At 34.0% G+C, this 22,338-nt stretch overlaps 2 protein-coding genes and 1 long non-coding RNA gene across 3 annotated transcripts; 2 read left to right on the top strand and 1 right to left on the bottom strand.

The window, feature by feature from the left end:
- The first annotated feature begins 2,334 nt into the window (after nucleotides 1-2,334).
- On the top strand, nucleotides 2,335-6,424 carry LOC111207642. Its single transcript, XR_002659879.2, has 3 exons — nucleotides 2,335-5,282; nucleotides 5,414-5,496; nucleotides 6,245-6,424. It is a non-coding gene; the product is annotated as an uncharacterized LOC111207642 (long non-coding RNA).
- A 1,584-nt stretch (nucleotides 6,425-8,008) lies between these two features.
- LOC106414361 lies at nucleotides 8,009-14,280 on the bottom strand. Its single transcript, XM_048763490.1, is given in 12 exon segments — nucleotides 8,009-8,515; nucleotides 8,518-8,741; nucleotides 8,743-8,942; nucleotides 8,944-9,135; nucleotides 9,137-9,312; nucleotides 9,315-9,437; nucleotides 9,440-9,681; nucleotides 9,683-9,781; nucleotides 9,783-9,880; nucleotides 9,883-13,713; nucleotides 13,815-13,921; nucleotides 14,084-14,280. Coding segments are annotated over 10 exon segments (1,434 nt in total). The 5' UTR covers nucleotides 9,931-13,713; nucleotides 13,815-13,921; nucleotides 14,084-14,280; the 3' UTR covers nucleotides 8,009-8,483.
- Nucleotides 14,281-17,831: 3,551 nt separating this feature from the next.
- On the top strand, nucleotides 17,832-20,250 carry LOC106405952 (methylthioribose-1-phosphate isomerase). The gene is made up of 9 exons (XM_013846521.2): nucleotides 17,832-18,081; nucleotides 18,174-18,229; nucleotides 18,296-18,454; nucleotides 18,540-18,642; nucleotides 18,923-19,065; nucleotides 19,142-19,247; nucleotides 19,425-19,563; nucleotides 19,632-19,900; nucleotides 19,979-20,250. Exons 1-9 carry the CDS (start codon nucleotides 18,010-18,012, stop codon nucleotides 20,048-20,050), a joined length of 1,119 nt encoding a protein of 372 aa, XP_013701975.2. The 5' UTR covers nucleotides 17,832-18,009; the 3' UTR covers nucleotides 20,051-20,250.
- Nucleotides 20,251-22,338: the final 2,088 nt, after the last annotated feature.

Raw genomic sequence — 22,338 nt, 5'->3', positions numbered from 1 at the left:
AGTCACATAAAACTGCCGCAAGTTTTCCATACATTTGTAGCTCAAATAAGAGCTTCAAATTCCGCAAGTAAAGGAGTGAAAATACTATGTGCATTCCATGCTCCTATCAATCCCACAAATCATTCTAGAATACTATATCATCCTTGTCCGGAAACTGATCTTTATCTTTCCATGATCCATCCATGAAATACCATCTCCTTTCCCTGCGTAGAATTTGGTAGTCAACTTCCTATTTATGCGGAAATGGTTTGAGTGTGAAGCTGTTCTATTATTATAGGTGCTTCATTCTATAGCATTGCCTGTATTTTTCAATTGTAAAGTATCTCTAAAATTTCTATCTAGACAATTAAAAACCTTATAATGCACTCATTCCAAATATATCAAAGAATCCAAGCAAATTGAGCATTTTATATGAATGTTGTAATACTCCAAAATGAATAATTTATATTCGTAAAACCAAATGCATATGAAAGCTATCTTGATTTGTGAGGATCTTTGATAGTGTCCAGACATGAACAGCTAGAATACATTCAAAGACGACATGGTTTATCTCTTTTCTTCTACACCACATCTTTCACATTGAAGATCATAGTTTATCCCTCGAGATTTGAGGTTTCTTCTTACTCGTAAACAACGAGATAATCTTCCAACGAAAGTGTTTCATCTTTGGAGAGTATTTTATTTTCCATGAATATACTCACATTGCTATAGTATTTTGAATGATTTAAAATAATTATAATTTTGGCAGAATAGTTTACTTTAAAGTGATGTTATTCAATAATCTATTTTAATAGAGTTTAAATCTAAATAAAATCCACCGTTATTTGAATGATGATTCTAAATTCTATTTTAAAATCTAGTGTTATTGGGGATGGTATTTATAAATCTAATTTAAAATATGGTGTTATTCAGTGAATGATTTAAATCTACTTTTTAAAATCTAGTGTTATTCAAGTTCAAAGGATTTAAAAGTTCTTGTATTTTAAATGGATTTCCAATCATTTGTGGTGGATTATCATGAACAAATGATTGAAATCAAAATCCAGAGTATACTGGAGAGATTTTAGAATTCATTAACTAAAAACTATGTTTAAATTTAAAATTTTAATTGATTAAAAAATTTGACAATTGATTTTAAATTAGTGATTGAATAACACCCTCTAATGAAATTTTAATAGTAAAAAACGCATCAAATTTAAAATTATTATTTTAAAAATAATAGAGATCATTAATTTTTTTTTGTCAGATATAAGAGTCCATTAAAACCATTACTATATAAAAAGTTCTTAAAAAGTTATAAAATATAAGAGATGTTTTTATAAAAGTATAAAATATTTCATCTGTTTTTCTTTATTAGTTTATAGACTGACCAAAAAATTTAGAAAATAAATCTAGTTTAATTAATAAAATATGTATAAAACAAAAAGTTTATGATATTGTAAAGATAAAACTACTAATAAGAAGAAAAAAAACTGAATGTCTATTACACTCCAAATAAGGAGTGATTTTACTGCTAAAAGCAGTGTATTCACATTTTTTTCAATAATTTGATCCAAAATTTCTAATATCACCTTAGTGTTTGAATGGAAGGTGGAGAAATAATGGTGTTCATGTAGCATCCGCTTGTGAAGTTCCAATTTAACAAAAATAACAAAAATGTGATGTTTTATTCACTAAAGTAATATAGGAAATTTTTGATCCACTAGTGTATCATATATTGAATAATTATTAATATGTTGCTTTTAACATTAAAATCATTCCTTATTTGGTGTGGAGACAATCCTTTTTTCTATTATTTTTTTAATTAATTTTATCTTTACAATATTTTGTTTTTGTTTTTATACATGTTTTATTATTTAAAATATATATTTTTCTAAACTTTTTGGTCATTCTATAAACTAATAAAGATAAAAAGATCACATATTTTATACTTTAATAAAGTGGGACATCGCTTATATTTTTAAATATTATTTATAATTTTTAATATATTTATGATTTTAAGGATCTCTTATACTTTCTTTCCAAATAATAATTTTAAAATTGATGTGCTAGTTAATATTAAAGCTCCATTATCTTAAACTATTCTACTAAAAATTATAAATCATTCAACATTAGATATATATATATATATATATATATGTTTAAATTTATTTTTATTATATTCAGAATATTTTTATTGTATTTATATATTATTTTAAAGGAATTGTTTTTAATTGTGATAAATACATATTAATAGAAACTTTAGATAAATTATTTTAAATTTGTACAATATTTTGGTCCGCTTTTTATCCATTTTCTCTATTCATATATATATATATATATATATATGTATATATTATATTGAACCGCTGGATCCGCTTGATCCCCTCTTGATCTTCAACGCTGATATGCTTTTCCATTCTAAGCCTAAGTAAAGAACATCACGTTTTTGTTATTTTTGTTGAATAAGAACTTCACAAGCGAATGCTCCACTTTAGCATGAGAACCATTTTTTCTCCACTTTCCATTCAAACACTTTATTCAACTAAGAATGTAACCGAATTTGGGAACTAGACAATAAAAAAAACTTTTTCTCTCTCCTCTAAAAAAATGATTTTTTGAAACAGAAAGCTATACTATTTCATCTGGTGATCGGCTCCGTTGTTGGTGCTGGAATTTCTCCTCGCTGGTGCTACATTGATGGAAGAAAAATCTTGGTCATGATTTTCCGACGTGTCGAGTGACATAGTTTCTTTGGTTTATATTTGTTATTAGGGAACAAGGCTATTCGATGGTTACACTAGTTGGTTCCAGTTGCTGCAGTGCCTAATCGAGCCGACTTTGTATCTAGTAGGTAGATTGGACTTATTCTTTTTCCTTTTTAAGTTATGCCGTCTCCCCCTTGTAATTTTATATGCTACTCTCAATCCATTATTCATGAATTATTCCATAGTATCTTGGGGTTTCAAGTTTGATTCGTTGGACTTGGCATCCTCTGCTTTGATTCAAATTTCTCCATATGTATGGGAAAGAGCAGTAGTGACCGAAGAAGGTTTAACATGAATAGATCTCTCATAACGTCCTTTTTCCTTAGATTCTATGAACTTTAGTGCTGATGGAGGTTGTAATGGATAAAGAGGAATCATAGTTTTCGGACTCTCGTTCTAGTGAGCTTCTAGTATTTGATGACCACATATGTCAGGTCCTGAGCTGCAGTTAGGCGGCTTGGCTATATATCATTTGGATGTGTAGTCGGGTAGTTTTTGATCATTGCATTTTTTTCCCCAAAGTATCTATTGTAAACCAATATTGATTCCCTCTTTGGATGATTAATAAAAAGTAATGTTAAAACCCCCAAAAAGGTAAGCTAGACATAGTATAAGATTGATTGTGAGTTTAAGACCAACTAAGGATTATTATTGTTTGACGTGGGTTTAGCCACCCCACTCGGCTTGGCTCAAGTTTTGATTTGCATATTACTACTACTGAGTCTGGTCTATTTGATAAGATCCAAGAACTATTTTACCGACTGATGGCCTTCAGAAACACACAAAAGATAGATTCATTCTAGTCAAAATGAGTTTTTTTTTTTGGAGAGAGAAACAAGAACTCTCAATGAATTTTGATTCATTGTAAAAACCAAAACTACATCATTTAATCGAAAAAAATCAGTTCTTTCTCACAATCTTTGTTATTTAGATCATCGTGCTACACTTATAACAATCAACCAAAACTATGTATTAATGTTTTGAATGATAACAGCGAATGGAACGGTACATATAAAGCGGATACTATAATACGGTACACCTAAAGTGCGGTTGGTTATATAAAGAAGAACACATACCGCGGAATATGAGTAGTTGAAATAAAAAATGTTCCATCATAAAGTTTGAATGGTGATAAAAGTAATCGTGGTACGGAATGAATATTTAAATAATAAAATTTAATTAAATTAAAATTTATTAAAATTCTTTTCCTAAAAGAAAATTGTATCAACCCATATAAATAACATTCACTTTTTTTCTTAATTTTTTTTTGAGTTTTTGTATAATCGGAATTTTTGCTTTCAGTCAAAAGTAAGACACACTTTCGAGGTCTTCCACAAATTGCAGCCTTCACACCTATAATTTATGAACATTTATTACCATTTCTACCTGTAGTATCCCTCCATAAGAGTGAGGACGCAGACAAAGCCAAAGAATGGTCGAAGAGAAAATGCTCGATGTATGGCAACAAAAAAGGTCGAAGAATGGCTGAATGTGGAAATTCGAGCCACAGTGATTTTGATAAGCGGCCTAAGTTATAATGGGTGAGTAAATATGGATAAAGCATTGGAATGAGTTTGACACGAGGAAATACTGCATGAAGTCGAATGGCCAGAAGAATATTAAAGTTTCAGAAAATTCAAGAAGCACCGAGAAGCCAAAAATAGAAATAGAAGTGTTCGAGAATGAGAAGCCAAAATACAAAGGACAAAGGACTTAGACAAGTACTTTTTCTGGAGTACACATTGAATCGTTTAAGTTATCAGTTACATTGGTCGAGAAACGGCTTCTTCTATAGTTTGGAGAATGATTGCAAAATGCTAGAATGGAAAGACCGAAAGTGATGTCGAGAGAATAACCAGATAGCATGTTATCGAAGGCCAAATGATGTTAAGCTGCTTGAGAGATGCTTCAGTTTTAATTTTAGGTTTGTAAAAAGTAATGATACGAGAAGATTCTCCGCGAAATTTAATGGATAGGATGCGCTCGCGGTTCGGCTTATATCGTTTTAGAAATCTCAGATTTTTTTTTATCTAAGTTTTTAGGGTATGAATGACCTTATTAGTATGTTAAAAGTGTTAAGGTCTGGGAAAGAAAGGTTTTGGACAATGATAAACATTTCCATCAATCCGGATCAGACAACGAGATGTTCAAAATTAAATATGGCTCGTTCGAGTCGTTTACAGTGTGTCGAGTGTGTCCAGAAGCTGCTGGAGGATGAAGGTGATTGCTCTCCTCCTTAAACCAGCTTGATATGTGTCTCTTATTTACTGGAACACGTCTAAAAGTTCTTGTTTATTTCCTATTGGTTGGTTTGGTGGCTTGCCACAAATCTTTTTCTTTTTGGATAGAATTGCGGCTTGACACTAAACTATCTCCCACTGGATATTTTGGGTGGCCAGGCCACCTCCTTCTTCCTACTCACGACCATAATCTCCCCTTATTCATTCTCCTCACCTCTAAATAGACATTCACCCCTTCGTTTAGTTCCCACACCAAAATCGGACCATAGGAACCTGCGAGCACCCGAGCCTTAAGGTAGACCCTCTAGTATTTAGCTTTTCTTTTTAATTTAGTTTTTAATTATTAATTTAGATTTAGGTTTATATCCTGGTTCTGACTAACGGAACATCATAAATCCGTTTGTTCTATGATTTTTTGAATAAAAGTCCAGAGTCGTGCCGACCGCGAGATAGAAGTGATAGAGTCAAATAAGTATACCATGCTAAGGCTACATAACCCAAACACCCAGGTGAGTCTTGATTATGGGTTATGATTGTTTTGTGTGCGGTTAGCGCCTGAAAAAAAGAATATTGATTGATGCACTGTTAGGTTGCACGTTTATATATATAATGATATGATAATGACTGATGTTTGTGAAAGATATTGGGTTATATCGTTTGGGCCTTGGCTCAGGGGTATAACATGTTTGTGATATATTACCGTTGTGTTGCATATACTTGTGTGATTGCGTTATATTGTTCGGGCCTCGGCTCGGAGGGTATAACATGTTTTAGCATGTTGTAACGATGAAACCCGTAATGATTTGTGAGGGTCCGACACTCTGGTGGAGTGTCATGAGAGTCATTGGTGTCCACTTGAGGGACGTGCCTTGTCTGAGGCCATACCAAAATTAGTTTCGGGCAGGACGCGAAGACACATATGAGATGATGATGTGGAAAGTGTGTGATCCGGGCCATCGTCTTTTTAGACTTTGTGTCTAGAGTCAATGGGCGCAAGAAGGGATGTGGAATGGATTTTGTATCGAGATTGAAACCAATGACGAGAGGCATGCCTCAACGATCGATAATGATCTAACCACTCATGAAGAGTGGACGATTGGGTTACTTGATTGATTTATTTTTGCATTGCATGTTGCATGAAAAAAATGATCCTTGATGTTTGATGATTGATGCATATTGGGGGAGGGATGATTTAACAGTTAGGGAACCCTAACTCAGTGAGCAAATTAATTTCTCATTAGACTCTTTGTTTTGCAGGTAACCATAGGGATATCTTGGGTTGCGAAGGAGCAGTGTTGATGGCGTAGTGTTTGTGTCTTTTGCAAAGGAATATGTATTGTAATATGTAACTAGATCTTGACCCGCGTAACCGCGCATGTTTTTGTTTTCATTTATTTTTATATAAACATTTTGTTTTCAATTCTAAATTGGTATATATTATAATATATATGTGTCTATCAATTTTTAAAACATAATAAGTTTACGGTATATTTTTTTCATTGAATAGATTGTTTCAAACTTTCACATGTATTTCTATCTTCTTCTATATATATATTTTCAGATTATTATTTCATTATTAAAATCGTAACTATATATATAAAGATTAGTAAAATATTGTTTTATTGTTATATTCAAAGATATTGTAACTTTCACAAATTTAGAAAGTTTTTTTAAAATTAAACTTTTCACTTCATAGATTTATATTATCGAGTAAATAATTAAACGTTTAGTTTTTGTTTAATTTTAAAAATAAACTATATAGTTAAAAAACTTCATTGGTTTAAGGTAGTAAAGATTAATCATTGTTAGATAATATGATTTTGTTATTTAAAAAAAAATCTTTTTAGTTTTAAAAGTTAACATCGACAAATATTTAAATAATTAACATATGGAGGTATAATATTACAACATTAAATTATATCTATTTAATTTATACTATTTATAAATCCAATGGATCTTTTATTGTTTAAATTCAATTATTGATTGCCCAATAAAAATTTCTGGTAGGCCCAAAATTTAAATGATAAGATTAGAGATTAAATTTAATATGACTTTCTAGGAATATGTCTATTAGGTCTATTTAAAAAAAAAAATCACACATGAATGAAGGTTCTGACTTCTGTTTTAATATATAAGATAGATTTAAAAGTGGTGCACGTTATATATGTTTGATGTTTTTTTAAAAAATATAAGAATTATATGAACAATAAAAGTTTATGAAAATGGTTGGCTTCCATATGATATTAGTCCTAGTCTGGGACGAAGCAACTAACTGTTTCAAACTTAGCTTGCAAAGCCTTAACTTGGAACCGCTAGGAAAGCTGTTCTCGGACATTTGATCTTGGGATTTCGGAATTGATCCAGGAACCTCAGGTCGAATTTTTGGGCACATGTAGTAGCATCTTCGATCAGGTTAAAGTTCTATAGTTCGTGGTGCATGTCCTTATTTTATTTGTGCACAGCAAACTCATTAACTTTGTCTTTTGACGTCAAAAAAAAAAAAAATTTGTCTTTAAATTATGCGCAAATCTCCAAAATAGCACATTTCTAAGTTTATATCACAAAAATAGCTTTCAAAAACTAAAATGACCAAAATAAAATTTTATTTTTTGAAAATTTTAATTTTTTTTTTATTTTTCAAAATTTGAAATCTTATCCCAAAACTCCACTCCCCAACTCTAAACCCTAAACCCTAAACTCTAAACCCTAAACCCTAAATCCTAAATCCTAAATCCTAAACCCAAAACCCTAAATCCTAAACCCACCCCTTAACTCTAAACCCTAAACCCTAAACCCCACCCCTAAATCCTAAACCCCACCCCTTAACTCTAAACCCTAAATCATAAATCCTAAACCCCACCCCTTAACTCTAAACCCTAATGTCTAAATTAATTTACCATTGAGGTATAAGTGTATATTTATCTCTTTTGATAAAACATTAAGTGCTATTTTGATTATTTTTATTCTTAAAGGCTATATTTGTGACAAAAAAATTTTTAGTGCTATCCTAGTCATTTTCTCATAAATTATTCCGGACCGGGGTGTTACAATACCGCGCGCTAAACCAATTTGACATCGAATACATTGAACTAGAGATTAAAGACGCCACATCATTTGATTATTTATCTAAAATAAACATGACCGCTTACATAGGTTGAATCTCAGTCCAACTCTCTAAACCAAATACATACGCAAGAGTTAACGATAAATAAAAAGAATCAATAATGCATTTTAGTGTAGTTAAGTCACATGAACTCTCTATATCAACGATAATCCAACTAAATAAACTTTGGGTATGACTGTGCAAAACCAGAGTAAATGAGGTGTAATAAAATAGAGTAATTAAGTGAAAAAATTGTAGCTAAAAATATATTAAAAATAAATAAAAAGTTGAAGTCAACTAATTTTCTCGAAGAAGAAAAATTACAATAAAGCAACAATAAACAGAGTAAAATAATGAAAATAATTATTTTTTTCACTGAAATTTTTTCGCTAATCAAATCACGCTCTTCCCATCTCTTATCAGCTTTTCTGGTTTAACCTAACGGTTAGCAACGACTTCGGCGCTTCCGTCGCCACCTCTTGTAACCCCGCCGATTTTGGCGACTCCATTAACCTTACCAACAAACGTAAACAATCAGAGATCGCTCGTTTGTTACCCCTACTAATTGTTAATTTTGACAACATAGATGATGAAATCTATTGCAGGACTACGTTTCCATGCTTGACTAGTTCCCCTAATCTGATAATCATCCATAGATGATAACAAAATCTTAGCAATTGAATCCATGGTAGATAACTGAGTGAGCGCAAGCAAGGCATGCTCAATCATATCAGGATTTGACAAATCATAAACTAAATGAATCAGAATCTGCAATTCTCTCTCTCCGAAAATCTAATCTCTGAAAGACTCACCGGAAGATGAGAATACATAGATGAAGTATGCCGCCTTTTTTTTGTAACAACGTTGAACCGGATATTAAGAATGGGAGAAGAACCGATAAAGCTCCTTCCTATGTGGGCATCATTCTGATATCATCCATGGCGGCAATGTTGGTTATAGTACCGGCGATGTGCTCTTGTACTTCTAGAGATCCTTATCTGCAAGTTTCGATTAGAACAGTGTTTACTCCGTAAGCTGAGTTTTTCCCACAAGGTTTCTGAATCGGCAGTGGTGGCTTCAATCGCCACCATGGCTCTGGTTTTTAGAGGCAGAGATCCGGTTTCGAATAGTCGTAACAGAGGACCTAATCCGCCTTTTTCAAAAATAGTATTTCTCGATGCAACGTTTGAAGAAGTGACTAATGAGACAACGGAAATGACATTTCGTGAATAAGAGGATAGTGATTGAAATTGAGGAGAGTTAATAAATAACTGACATTACCTTCTGTAGCTATGATTTTTGTGGATTTCGCTCTTTCAGTGAAGAGCCGAAGGAGATAATCAAGCGTTTCTTCTTAAATTCAGTGCCGCCAATTTGGATTCGAGTGAAGAGATCTCTGATGAAAAAAGCAATGTTGTCTTTGTCTGAGGTAGGATTAGGGAGGGATAAAACAATGGTATTTTGGTGAAAAACACCAGATCTGAGGAGAAGGTCGAGGTCACTGATGTGAGTTGAGAGAAAGGAGGAAGCCATGTCGAGGTCTCTTTGCATCATGAGTTTGCCGCCGGAGAAAGAAGGGGAGGAGCATTGACGTGAGAGAGTTAAGGCGTTGAAGATTAGAGAGAAGAGAAGGGAGAAGAGTGTGGAGGAGAGGATTTTCAGACCAGTGAGAAGATTCAGACAAGGAGGATCTGCCACTTTTCGATGAAGGAAGAGATGGTGAGTGAAGAGAGTAGAAGGAGAGAAAGGAATTTTGTGATGTTGTCAAGAAGAACTTGGAGAGGTACGGTTGAGGTAGATGGTTAAGTTCGCTGGAGACGACAGCTGAGTAGTGATGCATGGAGGAGTGGAAATGGAAAATGTCACATGAAGAAGGGAAGAGAGGCGTGAAGACGAACTGTCTCTCTTCCTCTCTCTATACTTATGCGTTTATGTGTGTATCACTCTGTTTAGATGTACTTTGATGACAAACTGTTACTTGACAATACGTCAATCCTCTTTTGATACCATGATTTGTGTCAGTCTATAAACATATGGTTCCGGTTTCTTACAGCGGTGAACGAGTCAAACATGCGAAACACACATAAATATAACAAAAAAATGAGAATGAATATTTTAAAATGTATAATATATATCTGGGAAAAAACTATAAATCTTAAATATATCATCATCTTTATTAATATTTTAACACATTTTATTAGTAAAGTTGGTTAAAAGAACCAAACTGAAAACTGTTTTTCAATATACTGTTTAAAAAAAAAGAAATTTACAAGAATGTTAAAAAATTTCTTGAGAAAGACAATGATGGTATGCAGTTTTTTTTTTTTTTGAAACTTTAATCGTTTAGGATTTTTTTCTAAAGTATGTTATTGGCCGGCTTCACATTGGTTACAAATAACTTTTCTTCTCCCTCATGGCCAATCCTTCAGATTCTCTATTTCTTCTTAATTCTCGGTTCTATCTTCTTTATTTCTATCTGCTCACCATCAATGCTCAGCTTGAGACCTCCTCAATCTCTAACTCGGTTCTATCTACTTTAGTTCTTTCGTACGCAAAACGGTTCACATCTTCTTTACACAACCATAGAAAGATAACAAACCCAACATTTTTCGAAGATGGATCCGGGGATAAATACATTGAAAATTATTCTGGTCCAAACTTCAGATATGCGAAAAAAACATATTGTCACCCAACTCCACAACACAATACCACCTCCAAGCAAGATGACATTGCCTTAAATCTGATCTGTTAGTGTAGTTGGTTTGATGGTTTGAAGTGTAAGTTTTTGAGATTTAAAGTTAAAAGTACTACTTTTTCATTTTGATAGTTAAAATATGTTGTAACTTTTTTATCATTTCATAATATACTTATGTCATTATGTTTGAGTTTTATTATTCTAGTTTAGGCTTTGATTGGTAACATGTGGTGTAAGTAATTTACTTTGGGCTAGGAAGATAAATCATTGATAACTCAAAAGTGTTACCAATCATGCATTAAATTTTTTTTATTTTATTTTAAGTTTGATTTAACATGTGTTGTAGTTGAGTCACAATTTTGACTTAGACCCTTTGTAAAATTGTTAACTCAAATCATAAACCAACATCAACCAAAATTCCATGTTTTAGAAGTGGGTTACAAATTTAATTGATTTTTCTATCTAAAAATAAAAATGAAAATAATGAGTTCTCAAAACTTGCGTATGTCAAGTTACGTACGTTTGCGTTTGTAGATTTTATTTTGCTTTGTAATTCTACTATTTATGGTTTCAGTTAACAAATTATAGTAATATCTAAGTTCATTTTGTTTGAGACATGAACATTTATAATTTTTCTGCTGTTATTAGATTTTTAGCTTAAATTTCATGCTATTATTATTATTATTTCATTAATTTATTTTATTACTGATATTAGAATAAATAGTATTATTATTGTTGACAAAAAATAGTATTATTATTTATTATAATATTTAAAAAACAATATATATTGAAAATGTTTTTTTCAAAAATTTATACTAATTTAAAATATATATTTTTAATTTTTATATTTTTAAATAGCTTAATGGTTCATTTATTTTTAGTAAATATTTTCACTATTTATGTGTTTTTATATTGAATTCTTGTATTAAAAATCCATACTGCAATTTACACATCAAAAAGTTACAAGTCATTAATTTTAATAAAATGATAACTTTAATTTTTGCTGCAAACTTACCACAAAAATTTACAGTTTTTAGTACATAATTTTCACTATAAATTACATTGAATTGCAAATCATTCTTCAATTCAACTTTGATACTACGTGTTACCAATCAGAGTCTAATGTTTATTACAAATTTAGAGTTCCGTTTTCCAGTTTAATGGTTATTTGATTATTATTTTCTTTCTAGTGATATTGTTTAGAACACCATCATCTATAAGTAAGTTATGAATTTTTATATGCGTTCTCCGTTCTTATTTATGGGTTTATATTTCTAACTAGGATATGCATGGGCATAGTAATGTTTAATAATGTTACATTCTAAATTCAAAAACATTTGTACAATTTTGAATCAGATTTTTATTAGAACAATGTTAATTCTGAGCAACATAAATATAAATAGTTATCAGTGTTATTTATGGTTTATATTTTGTCTGCCAGTTTATGGAAGAAAGTCAACCGATATAAATATTAAATATATATCCACAATTCAAAAGAAAAGAGTAATAAACAATGCTTACCGAAGCGTGTAAGTTTTCTTCTTCCCAATTAACTTCAACTAGGCGACTGTGCGGACATAAAAATATTCAAAGCATGAAAAAAATAATAGTGTATAGTTTTAGAAGTTACAAATTTTATATTATCACAAAGTGAAATTTGTGTTGTATATATGCTGTAATAGTATAATTTAGGTTTACATATTATATTTATGTTCTTATATTTTTGTTTAAAAAGTGACATATTAAACAAATATGATAAAAAGTTGAAATGTAATTCATAAGCAATATAAATTAAGAAGTACAATTCTCGATTAAAAAAAAGCCAATAGAAACCTGCAAAAAATATATTAAATTTTGTAAACACTAGTACGTTATAAAATAATTTGATAGATTTTTAAATTTCTAAATTTTATTGAACATAAAATAATATTAATTCACATATCATTATCGAAATAGTTTGAAAACTGGTTGGTAGTCAACTACAATCGATCTTTTGTTCTGTTATTTATCTATTAATAGAAGAAATAAATAAATCTAAGAATTTATAAATTTTAAATTTTTAGCGAATACAAGGTCAAAATTACTTACTGTTGACTATGAAATATTTTGAAAAACTTGTTTGTAGATAACATTCATTGTTTTTGTATGTGGCTTCCCTTGTTTATCTTTTATTAGGATTTTTAATCCACACATCGACTTCACTCTAGAAAGTGCAACGTATAATTGGCCATGAGAGAACACTGGTTTAGGTAGAAACAAACCAACATTTTGCAGCGTTTGACCTTGACTTTTATTGATGGTCATCGCGAACACCAATGTAACTGGAAACTGTCTTCAACGCATTCTAAAGGGAAACTTTGTGTCAGGTGGTGTGACAAACATTCTGGGAATCCAAACATCCTCTCCGGCAATATCGTTTCCCGTTATAATTCTACCTTATATCACATTGGGAAATATCTGACTAACAATTAGCCTAGTACCATTACATAAGCCAACTGCAGCATCCATGTTACGAAGACGCATGATATGAGCACCAACTTCTAGCTTTAAACAGTGTCAAGGCAATGTAGCGACTTTAACACTGTTCAAAAACTATGTAGGATATACCACATTTTTTTCTATGTCAACATCGTATGGAATAATGCTGTCAGAGCTAAGGTAAACCTTCTGTTCAGCTGAAAGCATCATATGTAAAAATCATTTTCTTTACAGACAATAAATAGTTAGTGGAACATAAAGAGTTAATGAAAAAAAATGAAAAAAACATGTTACCTCGCTATAAAGACAGACTGGGTACAATGCAACGGACCAGAACTGTCAAAACTGAGAACGCCATTGGGTCTCCCTATAAAGAAGAAGCAAATCATGGGCAAGAACAGGACTGTCAAAACTGAGAACACCACTGGGTCTCAACGCTAAGTTTCCCAACTGCAAGTATAAGCCATCAGGATACACAATCAGAGCTATTTCCACCAATAACTAAAGCAAACAGAGAAACTAAGAGGATCACTGAAAACCAGAATTGAAACCTTTTCATCAGCTACTGAATCGTTTTGCTCCATCCTTCAATGATTGCTGCATAATTTTCCACTGGACGTTTCCTTATTGGGGATCAAGCCGCAACCGCAGAGGATCACTGAAAGGCCAAGACTTTTATCATCACATAGAAACCGTAATCCCGAATCCAATTAAAATTCTGAATCCAAAAACATTGTTATCATCGTCAAAAAGAAATTTCAAGAGTTTTTCTCTGTGAAGAATCAAATCAAGCAATGGCAAATTCGTTTACTCTAATCACCGATTTGAAAGCTGAATGTTGTTCAAACATCGCCGAGGTCTGTCTCCTCTGATTATGGGGAGCAAGAACTGTTAAGAAAGGCGGCCAACTCATGGGTGTCGACATGCTTCTTCTTTACGAGCAGATAACTCCGGCGAGACACCATTTGATTAGATCCTCTGCATATTTCTTCATATTGATAGTCGGATCTTATTTTCCTTGAAAAGAGAGATTGAAGAAAGAGATAGTTGAAAAGGTTTATTCTTCTAACTCAACCACAAAAGCTTATTCTTTTTTTTACTTTATTCCTTGTTCTGTTTGACAATCTGTATATATAATGTTGGTTATTTTCTTCTCCTAACAAATAGCAGATGATTTTTGCGATACTTGTCTTCCATATTGTTTTTACATTTTAAATTTTTTTCTTTTAGATTATTACAATTTGGACAAGTACTTTCTAATCGTGAACTATCTAATCCTTTTCGCATTAGCTATTATCGTATGATGTTTGATAATCTATTTTATTGTTCACTAAAATTTAAGATGAATAAAGAAATAAATAAATAAATAAATAAATAGAAACATATTTTACATATCTGATAACATAACCTATCTCATCTTACCATAGTAACACTAACTCAATAAAGGTTTGGAGCTAAAAAAAGATCAACAAAGAAGACTAATCTATCTTATCTTACCATAGAATGTCTTGGCTAGAACAAGTAAATATCAGAAAAAAGGTAAAAAAATAAAATATGAGACAAAACAATATCCGAAACACAAATGATCGCGATCAAGCATCAGCACAAAAAACCAAAAAAACGGGTCAAAAAAAGAATAATCATCGGAAGAACAAAATCACTACGTCAATAGCAGGGGGATTATGCGTTGTATCGACACAGCGGCGTTCTCGGTCTCCGTAAATGGGGAGCTTGAGGGCTTCTTTTCCAGTAGCAGGGGGATTAGACAGGGATGCTCATTGTCTCCATATCTCTACGTCATCATTAGTAATGTGCTATCGAAGCTTCTAAACAAGGCGGCCGGGGAAGATCTTATTGGCTATCATCCTCAGTGTAAAGATGTGAATTTGTCCCATCTGAGTTTTGCGGACGACATTGTTGTGTTCACAAATGGCTCACCCTCACCACTTCGTCACACTCTCTCTGTCTTCCAGCAGTTCGGGGATTTATCAGGGCTGAGAATCAACATCGCAAAGTCTACGGTGTTTGCAGCTGGCCGGGAGAAACATGCTTTGGAAAATGAAGCAGCAGTGGTGGGGCTGTTGATCTCTTCATTGCCTATTAAGTATTTGGGCCTTCCTCTCACCTCTAAAATCATGTCTAAGAATGATTATGAGCCTTTAATATCAAAGGTTAGGAAACGCTTTCTCTCCTGGACAAGTAAAGCTCTTTCCTACGCAGGTAGGCTTCAGCTCATTAAGTCAGTAATTGCGAGTATGACCAACTTTTGGTGTGCTGCTTTCTGCCTTCCTCAAGCATGTATTGAGGAAATAGAAAGTATGTGCTCGGCTTTCCTATGGAGTGGCTCGCCCCATGATTCCTCCAAGGCCAAAATCGCCTGGGAAGAAGTGTGCTACCCGTATGCAGAAGGTGGTTTGGGTATACGACGGGTGCGTGAAGTTAGTATTGTGCTCATGCTAAAGCTTATTTGGAGGTTGTTCTCGTGCACCTCTTCTCTGTGGGGAGACTGGGTGAAGAAATATCTTTTGAGAGGGGAGACATTCTGGGATGCAAAGGATACAGGGCTGGGATCATGGGTTTGGAGGAAACTGTTGCGGCTTAAACCTTTGGTGAAAGGCTTTCTAAGAATGGATATTAAGGATGGATGCAGTGTGAGGTTCTGGATTGATATATGGCACCCACTAGGCCGCCTGATTGAGATCACAGGAGAGGTCGGTACGCAAAAGCTTGGTATAGCAAGGGAGTCAAAAATCTGCGAGGTCTTGCGTGAAGTGTGGAGGTTTAGAAGCTGTCGTGATCAACACATTAGAGATGTAGTTCTGAGTGTCGCTGGCCTTCCGCTATCTCTATCAGCAGTGTCTGATGGTGTGTTGTGGAAGTATGGAGAAGATAACTATAAAGATGTGTTTATAGCGTCGGAGGTCTGGCAACAGCTATGTGGGCGAAAGGAGGAAGTAAGGTGGAGCAAGCTAATCTGGTTTCCCCAAGGAGTTCCCCGCTATGCATTTATAACCTGGTTGGCCATTAGAGACAGACTAGCTACGGGTCATCGTACTAGACAATGGGGGCATGTGCAATGGTGTGTTTACTGTGGTGAGCCGGATGAGACAAGAGACCATCTTTTTTTCGCTTGTCCATATACTTTCACACTCTGGTTACAGGTTGTAGGCAATCTGTTTGGTTCAGACCCCGATCCGGACTGGGAAATCACGCTGCAACGTATGCTTTTGGGTTCTTATGACCGGCTTACTTCTATCTTACTGCGTCTGGCCCTGCAAACCTCCGTTTACTTCATATGGAGGGAGCGGAACGACCGGCGACACAACGGGACGGGGAAAACTGTAGATCAGCTGCCTCGGCTAATTGATAAGTCAATAAGGAATAGGATTACTGCTACAAACTACCGCTCGAATCAAAAGCTATATGGACTGATGCAGAGATGGTTTAGTGCTCATCTATAGTCTAGAGTTATATGCAGTAGCCTTTCGTAGTCTAAAAACTCATTCTTTGTACATATATTCCTTTAAAGTTGATCAATAAATTTAACATTTCATCAAAAAAAAAAAAAAGAACAAAATCACCGCAAAACAAAAAGATGCATGTCTAAAGCACGAAATTTTTCGTAATGAAATACATAAATATAATTCACTTTTGATTTTAAATATTCGTCTTCTAAAAAAAATATAGAAAACAAAATTAATAACACATGCAGTTCATATAATTGTCAATTGAGTTCTGTTTTATAGTATAAAAAATTGTGTATTAGACATCAATGGCTTAAGTTTAAAATTTAAAATTTTGGTTTAAGCCTAATGTTTAGGAATCTATGTTAAGGGTTAATTTATGATTTAATATTTTTGAAACTTCAAAAGTTTTATAAAACTCACCAATTTTTGAATAGCTTTAAAATTTTCATATATATGATAAATATAGAGAATAAAAATTAAAAAAAAATTAAAATTTATATATTTGTCAATTTAAACTATTTTGTAACAAACATTTTAAAATATATGAGAATTGCGTATACAAATTATGTTGGTAAAAAAAAAAAAGAGAAAAAGACAAAAATAGCACTAAATCAAGTTTATGTTCCCAAACTAGCACTCAAGGTCAAAAGTCACAAAAATAGCACTTAATGTTTTATCAAAAGTCACAAACTTAGGGTTTAGAGTTAAAGGGTGAGGTTTAGGATTTAGGGTTTAGGGTTTAGGGTTTAGAGTTTAGGGTTTAGATTTTAGGGTTTAAGGTTTAGGGTTTAGGGTTTAGGGTTTAGAGTTTAGGGTTTAGGGTTTAGGGTTTAGGGTTTAGAGTTTAGGGTTTAAGGTTTAGGGTTTAGAGTTTAGGGTTTAGGGTTTAGGGTTTAGAGTTGAGAAATGAGGTTTTGGGGATAAGATTTCAAATTTTGAAAAATAAAAAAATTAAATTTTTCAAAGGATAAACTTAGAAAGGTGCTATTTTGGTCATTTTAGTTTTTGAGTGCTATTTTTGTGATATAAACTTAGAAAGATGCTATTTTGGAGATTTGCCCAAAAAAAAAAAACTGAATTTTGGCAAATGTTTTTTCTTAAATTCAAAAATGGATTAGTTTTGGTAATGGTAGGTATAAACGAAGCCGGCTCGTTTCACGCCGCCTTGTTGCTATAGGAATCTGATTCTCATTTCTCACACCCCACACAGAGTCTTTATTCCGAGGCCAATCACTTGTCATTCAAAGATTGAAACGGCCTCATCTGCAAGCAGTAAATCATGTCCGGCGAAGGAGACACCACCCTCAAGTCTATCTGCTACAAGCCTGGCTCTCTCCAGTTACTCGATCAGGTTCCTCTTATAACCCCTTCCTTCACACTTCTATACAAATTTCACAAACGAACGTTTCTTCTAATCTCAACTATCATCTGAACTCGGAGCAGAGGAAGCTTCCTTTGGAGACTACTTACTTAGAGATCCGTGACACTGCAGATGGATGGTAAAAGAAAACAGCTTTTGATTGATTAGATTCGCAAACGTGTTAATAGTTTCAATGGTTCATTAGGAGTGCGATACAGGAGATGGTGGTACGTGGTGCTCCTGCGATAGCCATTGCTGCAGCTCTCTCTTTGGCTGTTGAAGTTTCCAACTTTAGTGGCTTCGATGGATCATCGGCAGAAGCGGTTGCTTTCCTTGAGAAGAAGTTGGATTATTTGGTGTCAAGGTACTGAATTTAGATTAAAGTTTGCATCTTCGGTTCTTTGTGATGATTCTTAAGTCCTTTGCTTTGTCTTATGTTTCTTCTTCAGCCGGCCAACAGCTGTTAATCTTGCAGATGCTTCCTTGAAACTTAAACAAGTTATAGCTAATGCCTTGGCTTCTTCTGCCGCTGAACCGAACTCCATTTTCAAGGTAATTTCCTAAGAGCCAAAGGTTTTGTTTTTCTTCTTATTCGGTTGTTGGCTGAGAAATGTTAGCTTAGAGAACTCAATTTGGACTTGGGAATGGTTGCTCTCTCTTGGATGATAGCTTCCTGTTTTAATAGCTTAGAGAACTTGATTTGGACTGAGGAATGATAGCTTCATCTTTGCATATACATTTTTGGCTTTTTTCTGTATCATTTATCTGCACAGAGCTGAGCCTTTTTTGCTTTTGTAAGTTCACTTCACTACCTATGCCTTGTTCTCCTCAGGCATATATTGAAGCTGCTGAGAATATGCTCGAAGATGATGTCGCGTCAAACAAAGCAATAGGGACCTTTGGTTCAAGCTTACTGAGGCAGCAAGCCAAAAATCCTGATAAGCTTTCTGTTCTGACCCATTGCAACACCGGCAGGTATGGTTCTGTGTATCCAACCAAATAGAGTTTGTGGATGTTCATCACCTAACTGACAGTTCCCTTTTGTTTGTAGCCTTGCTACTGCCGGATATGGAACTGCCCTGGGTGTTATCCGTGCACTCCACACTCAAGGAGTCTTAGAAAGAGCATACTGCACAGAAACTCGTCCATTCAATCAAGTAAAACTCCTAAGTTAAAGTTCTTTCTATTTAAATACTTGTGCGAATTCGGAAGTTGTTCCGGACCATTGTTTGACATCTGCAATAAGATTGTAAAGTAAAGTAAAGTAGGATCGATTATTCATGAATATTAGCTTGCCTCCATTGCTTGAAATGTTGTTGGATGACAATTGACAGGGATCGAGGCTTACAGCGTTTGAGTTGGTGCATGAAAAGATCCCTGCAACGCTCATTGCTGACTCAGCTGCAGCTGCACTCATGAAAGATGGTCGTGTAGATGGTGTCGTTGTGGGAGCAGACCGTGTGGCTTCAAATGGTGCACTTAAGATAATCTGATTTTCTCTTCATAAATCTGAAAACCTACTAATATAACTATATTTCCAGGTGATACTGCTAACAAGATTGGGACTTACAGTCTCGCCCTATGCGCAAAACATCACGGGATACCGTTTTATGTTGCTGCACCTCTCACCTCAGTTGATCTTTCTCTTTCGTCCGGGAAAGAAATAGTGATAGAAGAAAGAACAGCAAAGGAGTTGCTGAACACCCATGGAGGGCTTGGTGAGCGCATTGCTGCACCAGGGATCTCGGTTTGGAACCCAGCTTTTGATGTGACTCCAGCTGAGCTGATTGCAGGAATCATAACCGAGAAGGTTTGTGTCTCCAAAGATTATACTTTTTAAGGTTTGTATGCGGAGGTCGGTCATAACTAATAAAGAATGTATGTGCAGGGGGTCATAACAAAGAATGCCAATGATGCATTTGACATAAGCAGCTTTGCCAAGAAGGTGACAGGAAATTGAAGTTGTGTAGTCAGCTTTTCGATTCGCAGATGTGTCCATCTCTATGTTATTTCAACATAAGCACAATACTTTGTAACAAAACAATAAAAGCTTTTGTAATGTTTTAAACTACTGAATACGCTTCTGTCCGGGGATAAATAATCAACTTGAGTCCTTTATGTTTTTTAAACTACTGAAAGGAAAGTGATGTTTCCGCTCTCTATATAGTTGCAACACAGCACCATAATGAATACATATGTTGTAAAGATTTGTTACACCAAAAGAAAAAATGTTGTAAAGATTTGTCTTGGGATAAGAAAGAGTCGACAAGCAAAAAGAGTCGACAAGCAAAAAGAGTACATTTTATAGATGGTGGGGCAAATTGGTGTATGTTAAAGAATAAGAGCATTGATGAAAATGTCTGCTAACAGTACATTCCAGCAATTAAAACAACAAGAAAGATTGCAAAAGAGATGCAATAAACAAATAACATATAATTATTGTAAAAGAGGCAATTCAAATAATCTTCTAAATTCCACTTTATATTTTCCTTTTGCACAGGCAGCGCTAGAGCCCATGTTCGAAATTGCGCTAGGCACGAGTCGAACGGTAAGTACGGACCTAGCGAGTTAACAATAAATCGGAGATAACTCGGAGAGTACTTAGGGATTAATTTTTTTCTTATTTTATTTAATTTAATATATAAAACTAAATATAAATATAAATATATATATATATATATATATATATAGCATAAATACATTATTATTTGAGACTTTTTAATATATTCAATTAAATTTTATAAAATTTTGTTGATTTATCACAATTACCTATCTCATATTTATTATAAAAAAAAATAATAGCAAAATTTCAAATAATCAATTTTTTTTTAATCATTTGTGTCATTTCATTTTAAACCAAAAGAAGAAATTACTACATAAATATATAGCCCATCGAAAGCCCATCACTAATTCACAAACGATTAAACATGATAGAGAAGTAAAAAGCCACTCAAATATTAATTGAAAGACAAATCGATTTCTAAAAGATCCAACATCGGTGAATAAGTAATGAACGTACACAGACACTATAAATAAGCTTGTTCTCCCCACGAGATTCACTCATTCGATCTTGATTAAGTCTGGGCCCATTTAAGTTGGACCAAAACTTTGTAAAATTAAAAATTAATCGGCACTTAATCCGATTAATCCCGCTTAATGTCATTAAGCGGCCAAATATTAATGAGCCGAGTTCTTATACCGAATTGTTTCCAATTAGCCTCCGAGTAGCGTTTTATCAGCCGCATTTGCGGCTACTCGGCCGCGTTTTTGAACATGAACTAGAGCTCATTGCCTTGCTTCTGCTTCCTTTTGTTCAGGTAGGACTAGAGCTTCTTGACCAGACAGCTTGGTGTGAAAAATCTGAGCTTTTGAAAATGTTTCCAAGTTCTCTTCAATCAGATCAGATAGTTAGATGAATAGAAAATCCAGAGAGGACTGTTGTTGAGTCATTCAAGACAAGAACGTGCAGATAAAAAAAAAAGTTTCATAGTAGCCATTTTCTAGATTTGCTCAATTTGTTGAAGCATCTCTGTAATACACCGTCTTTAAAAAAAAAAAACCATAATTTCGGTATTATGAAATTTTTTGGGGAAGCTGAAGGCTCGGGAAATATTTATCCTCAAGGTTAAAGTTAGTCTGGAGTTTATTAAAAATATTCAGCTCATCAGATTGGGAACGGAAAATATTCGGGATTGATCGCGGGACGAAAATTCACCAGAAAGGCCGAAATCGCGCAGATCGACCAAAAAGCTCGAGGTGGCTTGATCTAAGGGATCAGGACGTGGTGTCAACCATTTAACCTGCTGAGTGTCAACACAAGAAGGAGATGTAGACTTGCATGAAGCAGTTCCATGCAGCTCGACACACATAAGTACGAGGTGTCGCAGTACCTGTGATCTGCGCATGCGAACCGACATGCAGAGGCCTGTGTGTCGCGATGCATGAACACCAGACATGCTGAAGGGCAAGTGGACATGGAGGTGTCTTCTGGCATGGCCAGAAAGCATGCAAAAGGGAATGTGTACGCCCATGTGTCGCCACACATGCAACCAGAAGCATGTGAGATGACACACAGGCGCTTGGGTGGTGAATCCTTACTGGCCGGTGTCTTCTATATATACTCAGCTCCCCTGCTCGTTTTCATTGATCCCAAAACACTTAAAGACGTGGGTTAGAGAGAGAGACAAAAGTAGAAAAAAAAGCATGAGATTCCGAGCTGTTACGAGAATTTTAGAGAGTTTCCGAGGA

Source organism: Brassica napus, chromosome C7, assembly GCF_020379485.1.
Source record: "Brassica napus cultivar Da-Ae chromosome C7, Da-Ae, whole genome shotgun sequence".
Taxonomy (NCBI): Eukaryota; Viridiplantae; Streptophyta; class Magnoliopsida; order Brassicales; family Brassicaceae; genus Brassica; species Brassica napus.
The sequence above is the reverse complement of the archived record's forward strand: the minus strand, read 5'-3'. Positions and strand labels throughout refer to the sequence as shown.

Coding starts and splice junctions, on each gene's coding strand:
- LOC106405952 (XM_013846521.2), top strand. CDS start 18,010: ATGTCCGGCGAAGGAGACACCACCCTCAAGTCTATCTGCTACAAGCCT. Junction 19,248..19,424: donor AAACTCGTCCATTCAATCAA/GTAAAACTCCTA, acceptor GACAATTGACAG/GGATCGAGGCTTACAGCGTT. Junction 19,901..19,978: donor CAGGAATCATAACCGAGAAG/GTTTGTGTCTCC, acceptor ATGTATGTGCAG/GGGGTCATAACAAAGAATGC.